Below are 7500 nucleotides of genomic sequence, written 5' to 3'. Positions count from 1 at the left end.
AAGATGATTTTATATTTAACTTTAAGCATGTGTTCCAATACTTTTGGAGGGCACTGCATGTTTTTATGAAGCAAATGAAATTTGAGGAAATTTGACACAGAATATTTAAATATTAAGCATGTTCAGTCACATCCATAAGGCTATACATTGGAATTGCCTGCTAATATATCTATATGCTGGTAGATAGAGAAGATGTATGGATGAAAGAAGCGAAAGAGAAGGTTCTGAAAAAAGTGAAAGCGATGAAGAGAGGTCAGAAGGCAGTCAGGGCAGTGCTTGTTAATGTGGCATTTTTCTTTCATGTAATATACATGGTCCTTCTCTTCAGCCAAAAATGTTTTCATGCATGCCTATGTTAGCCTATATTTGGTGGCATTTACTATTTCAAATAAAACAGTTTCAAATGAAACAGAAATTAAGTAAAGTCTTGGGTAATAAGGTTATTTTCTGTTATACAGTGCAGTACATATAAGAGTTGTTAGATGTATTCAATGTGGGATTAGATTAAGGCGTAGTTAGTTATGAACCTCAGGCCTCATGCTCACAGCCGGTGGATGGTTGGTTGGTTGGTTGGTTGTTGGGGAAGGGGGGGGGGGGGGCATGGTCACCACTTGTGGATAGGGCCCAGAATTTGGTGCTACGCCCCTGTGTGTATGTGTACGTGTACGTGTACGTGTACGTGTACGTGTACGTGTACGTGTACGTGTATGTGTATGTGTGATTGTGTTTGTGTTTGTGTGTATGTGTGTGCGTGTATGTGTTCATGCTTGTGATTGTGTGTGTGTGTATGCGTGTGCGTGCATGTGTTCATGTTTGCAAATACGTGTGCGTGTGTGTGTCTTTGTGTGTGTGTTTGTGATTGTGTGTGTGAGCGTGTGTGTGTGTGTATGTGTATGTGTATGTGTATGTGTATGTGTATGTGTATGTATATGTGTATGTGTATGTGTATGTGTATGTGTATGTGTATGTGTATGTGTGTGTGTGTGTGTGTGTGTATGTGTATGTGTATGTGTATGTGTATGTGTATGTGTATGTGTATGTGTATGTGTATGTGTGTATGTGTGTGTGTGTTTGTGTGCTTGTGATTGTGTGTGTGAGTGCGTGCGTGTGTGTGTGTGTGTGTTTGTCCACGGGCCCCATGAGGACGAGTCGTGCGGTCACCAGGCCCACATCTGTGTGGCCGGTGGCTCCGTGGCTCCGCGGCGTGGACGCCAAATTGACCGTCAGGGCTTCAAAGGGAGCGGCGACCTGCGGCGGGTGGCCTGGATTCAGCTCCACTCCGCTCCGCGCCACGCTAAACCTTTAGAGAGCACTAATCCACTCTGTAAACACACACCACACCACACACAGCCAGACGCACCAGAGAGAGAGAGAGAGGGAAGGAGAGAGAGGGAAGAAGAGAGGGGCGGGGGGAGAGAGAGAGAGAGAGAGGGAGAGAGAGAGATAGAGAGAGAGAGACAGAGAGAAAGAGAAAAAAAGAGAGAGAGAGAGAGAGCTTCACATGATCCCCAGAAAATGAGCCTTTTTCACCACACCAAACCTGCAAAACCTCGTGGATGACTAGAGGGAGAATGCAAATAAGACAGTGGGATTTTTTTCACTCCATCTTTTGTAATAACTTGCCGGAGAAAACCCACATAAGGAACAGAGAGGAGATTACCATCCCAGCACAGCAGCAACAACACAACAGCACAGTGGCAGCATCGCAGCTATCACCACAGGCTAATGCATACTGCCTGCTAACTGCATGCAAAACAACGCCAGCATCAGCGACAAAATCAGCGTGATTGCTTCGTTTCCAATTAGACATTCCGTTTAGTCCTGGATGCAAGCGAATCCGGAATCGATGGCCAGGCCAACCGGTCGTCAGGCAGGTGGTGGCGTTATCGCCCGTGAACCTGCTGATGTCACTCGCACACACACACAAACAAACACAAACACACACACACACACACACACACACACACACACACACACTCACAATACCAAGTCCAGGGAGGGACCAGAGAGACACAGCTGGAGTCGCCAGTCTGCCAAATGACAGAGAGCCTCTCTTTACAGAAGGAGAACTGACAGAGTTCTCACATGCCATGCAGCACACACATACACAATCTAGGAGAACATCTATCTGGGAAGCTACACCATTTCAGAAGACTGGTCTATTTATTTTCACCGTACGCACCGCTATCACGTCTGGCGTAGCTACTTCCATCGATCATCGTTGAAGCTAATTGTTGCAGTAGACGCAACCCGAACTGAACACTTCAGTAACGTGCCTGTAAGCCATCTCAAGTAGATTAAGCAACTACGGTAAAAGATGGGGGGGGGGGGGGGGGGGTGACGTGGTACAGAGAGAGATGGAGTACAGTTCTCTCCCGTTCTTGGTCCACACTCACACTGTATACTATCAAACTGTACCCAGGCACGGTTGAGCTGCTGTGCTCTAGAATCTTTGCGTAGGTGCGATCATAAGCCCAACCGTACCGTGCCCGAGTCAGCCACCTCCACAAGTGGACTCGGGTGCGGATAAGCGTACCATGCCCGGGTGTGGCACGGAGAGTTCACACTGGTCAAATGAACCAGACTTTGGGGGTCGACTTATTCGGGTGGCAATGAGGCAGCACAGCTATTTAGAGAGCAGTAAGCCACAGCCCAGCACATCCCCTACAGAGCCAGCTGCAGCTCATACACCCATGCGTCCCCCACCAGCAGGTCTTCCAACCCAGCAGCCACAGCCCCAAAAGACACCCCCCACATCATTTAGATTCAGAACTAGAAATAGTCATCCTAATTAACTGAGATGGGAAACTTATCAAGGCGGAAAAGCTATTTGCCAGTTACAACGTTGGCGTCCAAAGACTCATAGTGCCTGTCAGCAGCTGCGCAGGGAACATCTGGGTGAGCCCCACCACATCCTCATCCATGAGGGGACCAAAGCACTCTGTCATGCCAAAGTATGGTCACCCCCACAGTACAGCAGGCAGAAATCGCACAATAGAAAATATAAACCACACATCTGATTGCTTGGCATAGATATCTGCCCAAAAATGAAGAAATACAAAACAATCTGGTGAAAAGTGGTTGACTTAAGAGTGTAAAATGATGAGGAAAAAGCGAAGACAGCGATCAAAATAAAAACATAGACTACAAAACAATGCTGATGTTTGTCTTAGATATTATGAAGAACTCAAACGATACAAAAGCAGTCAGAGAGAAGACAGACCAGTATGTCCAAAACCAACTACAAACAACAGAATAATCTCTAAATATGAATATGAATTAACTCTAAGACAACTGGAACTTGATACATAAAAAGCACCTTGAAGAACCAGCCATACAAAATGATACATCTGCAATGAATCTGTATGGCGAAACAGATATGACCCTGTCCTATGCATATTATATACTGTATGTCCTATATTCTATCTGTGAACGATTTGACAATGCAGCATATCATTTGTATGCCAGTAAAGCATATTTGAATTTAATTAAATTGAATTGAATTAGAAACAGAGTAAGAGAGAAAATGATTTGCTAATAAATTCTTCTTTTCTTTCATCATTATTAATATTACTATAATTGAATCATATATATTCTTACATTAACGTTATTACTGTTGTTTATTTAACTGTTCTTTAATGCTTTGGCAATATTGTACAATGCACAGTCATGCCAATAAAGCTCTTTGAATTGAATTGAAATGAATTGAATTGAGAGAGAGAGTGAGAGAAAGAGAGAGAAGGAAAGTTGGCAAAGCAGACAAATATGGAAGGATTAGACGAGATGGATGAAGAGAGACTTCACACAAAGTCAATCAGAGAAGGAGAGAGAGAGAGGGGGAAAGAGAGACAGAGAGATAGATAGAGAGACTAGTCACAAAATGCAGGGAGGGAGAGCGAGACGTCTCTGAAACAGAGAAAGAGAGAGAAAGTCCTTTAGGAAAACGGAAGAGAGAGAGAGAGAAAGAAAGAGAGATGAAGCGAGAGTGGCAATCACGATACACAGAAACTAGCCAGAACCTTCAATCAGAGCCTTAATTTGTGGGCAGAAAGAAGGCCAACCTTCGGCCAGAAGCAGTGCTGTGTCCATCTGCCAGGAGAGTTCAAAATGGACACTGACCAGTACAGCATTAAAAGTTAAAACGGCTGGGGATGTGAAACGCAGAGGGGCCGGGCCACAGTGGCCAGAGCTGCGCTGCTGATCGCTCAGCAGATTTTGCCTGCGGTGTCCAGCTCGTGTTGCAGCGTGTCAGCGTCCCGTGGGGGCCTAACTGTCCAGTACTCACCACATACTCAAACACCAGCGTCAGAGTTTCCTTGGTGTGGATGATGTCGTGGAGCAGCACGATGTTGGAGTGCTTCAGGCCCTTCAGAAGAGATGCTGTACAGAGAGAGAGAGGGAGGGAGAGAGAGAGAGGGAGAGAGAGAGATGAAGGGGAGAGATGACACAACAGTACTCAGTGACATCTACTGTACAGTATGTGAAAAATCACCGGGTTTCTCCTTTAATTACAAATCAATGCATCAGTTAACCTGGACAAACCCACTCCCCATTGAGATAAATACTGTAAATGCCATGTTTCTAATTAGTTATAGTAAAAGATAGTTTCTGCACATCCCAGGTCAAGGTGTAGAACAAGAGTGAATCGTAAAAAATGGAAAAAAGGTTTGCACACTTGAAATCCTTCTTTTTGGTTTTCTTTTCTTTTCTTTAGCACAGAAATGACGTTTCGACAGCATTGGTCTTCTTTAGATTCCTTTATAGAAGGAATAAAAATAAAACCAAAAAGAAGGATTTCAAGTGTGCAAACTTTTTTCAATTGTTTTACATTTCTAATTAGCCAAACATTTCAATCATCACATCTAACCACTCACATGGCTGTTACTACTGTCCCCACTCAAATGCTACTAGTGTTCCCACTCACATGGATGTTACTAGTGTTCTCAGTCCCCAGCTTTCAGCCCTTGCAATTTGCTAATTCCACCACCTCACCTTAGGCACTGTTGGAAACACTGTTTATTTAATTGATTTCTGTCAAATCATTCATTTTCCACTTTCTTATTGAAGATCAGAGACTCTACTAAGAGTCACCCCCGACACACACACACACACACACACACACACACAAACACACACACACACACACACAGACACATCAATTACTGCATGGCAATCACGACAGAACAAACACTTTGCTGAAATCTTATCTCATTAAAGCCGCATTCCAGGAGCCCTTTTATTTAGAGAGGAACAAGAAATTGTTTCATTATGAATAGGAAATAGCTTTTGCATACTGCGGTAAATGTGATTATTTCGGCTGCCACAAAGCCCTTTCAAGGGCTGAGCAGGAAACCTAACCTGCCACAGGATGCTCAAAAAAGAGATTTCATGTCACGTAATGCCACAACTGACAGAGCCAGGTGCCCGTCTATATAACAGACAGCGCCTTCAATCAGAACTGTTCCTGACTTTAGCATTGCAGCTTTTCTGAGCCCTCATAGACTGCATAGTAAGCCAGGAATCTTCTAAATGGATTGACATTGGTACGTGCATATTGTTTTGAGGGATTGAAGAGGGGGGGTGTCATGGAAAAACAACACCATTTATCCATCTCCAACTTTGACTTTCATTCTCACTGAGCTCAGTGCATGTCAATCTCTAGGTACTGTATGGTGAAGGCTATGTGATGATGTGGGGCTATTTTAATTCCAAAGGCCAAGGGGACTTTATCAGGGTGCATAGTGCCCTGGATCCATGAAATAACTGGCATTTTAAATATAATAAAAAATAAAAATCTCTATGGGAATTTTAACACATAGGGTTAACATAGGCGTTCCCATACTTATGACCCCTGTATTTTAAGGAATGTATGTATTCACGATACATTATTCATTCACACACACACACACAGTCAGTTCACTCAGACTTTTCTGAATGCTCTGCACGTTTGGCGCTAGGAGTCACCTCTCCCCGTAATTGCCGAATTAGTTTGAAATTTTCAAAGCGCTCCTATGATCCGCACAGCAGGAGGTGGGATGAAGTGGGGCTTGGAATGGTGTGTGAGTGTGTGCGTGTGTGCGTGTTGTGTGTGTGTGTGTGTGTGTGTGTGTGTGTGTGTGTGTGTGTGTGTGTGTGTGTGTGTGTCTGTGTGTGTGTGTGTGTGTGTGTCTGTGTGTGTGTGTGTGTGTGTGTGTGTGTGTCTGTGTGTGTGTGTGTGTGTGTGTGTGTGTGTGTGTGTGTGTGTGTGTGTGTGTGTGTGTGTTGGGAGGCCGAACTTCAGCTCACTGGCATGGGGATCTCACAGATCAAACAGATGAGTCCTCACCTCCTCGCCTGGGCTGAGATGCCCCAAAGGGGAGCGGTGAGCGTCAGGTGTTTCTCACACCCCCGCTTCTCTGCTGGAATCACTTACTCAGTCCTCCCCGACTGCCCACCCCCCCTCCACCCCCCCCTCACGTTACACTCAAGTTTCATGAGACTGGGCTCAAGCAGAGGTGAGCTGGCTGTGAACCATGTGGCGAGAACCCAGTGAGGTACTGTGGGTACCTCTCTGGGTAATTATGGGATAGGAAACCCAATCACATGCAGAGAGAATGGACTGCAGCCTCGACAAGCCAGCGTACGGCCTTCTGGGTAACTTCTGAGTGACCATTAGTCACAGTGGCATACAGTGGTCACTCCTACACAGACTGGTCAGGCGAGGTGCTTATTCCTTCACACATGAAGAGAGGTGAGGGTCCAGGGGAACACCTCAGCCCATGAAAGACACAAACGCACACAGCATCAGGTAATTAACTCACTCATACTGTAACCTGTGGCTCACAGATGTACTGTACAGTTGACCTCCTCAGTATTGTAACCAGGGTGAATCATCGATGCCCATGGGCAAGCTCACTTCTTCTAAACCTAGCAGTGAATTGCCTTTCACAATGCAATCTGACTGCTATTGTGAGCCCCATAGCTCCATTTGTGTGTGTGTGTGTGTGTGTGTGTGTACTGTATGTGTGTGTGTGTGTGTGTGTGTCATGCATGTGCTACGGAGGTGGTGAGCTCAGCTTGTCGGCGGAACACACACACACACACCTTCTCTGATGGCGGTGAACGGAGTGCCCTCCTCCTCCTGCAGACGGATGACTTTCAGCGCCACTAGCTTCCCGTTCACCCTGCCGAGAGGGAATCACAATGTTCATTTGTCAGAGCTGCATTGCATTAAAACAGCAGTCAATAAAAGGCATCATCTGGGCCTGAGTCTTCTGGAGTCAATGAAATGTAATTTAGAGCCACTGGAGTGAGACTTAAGCCATTTTAACACACGGCATTAAGTGCAATGACTCACACCAATCAAATGTGTTATAGTGTTACAGAGAGACCAAGAGAGAGACAGAGAAAGAAAAAGAGAGAGAGAAAAAAGAGAGAGAGAAACAAAGAGAGAGAGAAAGAGAAAGAAAGGGAGAGAAAGAGAACGAGAGCACAAACACACACATCCAAAAGCAAAAAAAG

At 45.2% G+C, this 7500-nt stretch overlaps 1 protein-coding gene across 2 annotated transcripts in view; it reads right to left on the bottom strand.

Moving 5' to 3' along the window:
- Nucleotides 1–7500, bottom strand: part of cdk14 (cyclin dependent kinase 14) — a 194875-nt gene that overhangs the window by 110322 nt on the left and 77053 nt on the right. For both annotated transcript variants that reach the window (XM_062539213.1, XM_062539214.1), the window contains 2 exons: nucleotides 7084–7163; nucleotides 4286–4380 (listed from right to left, as the gene is read on the bottom strand). In XM_062539213.1, coding sequence (XP_062395197.1) covers nucleotides 4286–4380; nucleotides 7084–7163 — 175 coding nt within the window. The remainder of the gene's footprint in view (nucleotides 1–4285; nucleotides 4381–7083; nucleotides 7164–7500) is intronic.

Source organism: Sardina pilchardus, chromosome 6 (assembly GCF_963854185.1).
Source record: "Sardina pilchardus chromosome 6, fSarPil1.1, whole genome shotgun sequence".
Classification (NCBI taxonomy): Eukaryota; Metazoa; Chordata; class Actinopteri; order Clupeiformes; family Clupeidae; genus Sardina; species Sardina pilchardus.
The sequence above is the reverse complement of the archived record's forward strand: the minus strand, read 5'-3'. Positions and strand labels throughout refer to the sequence as shown.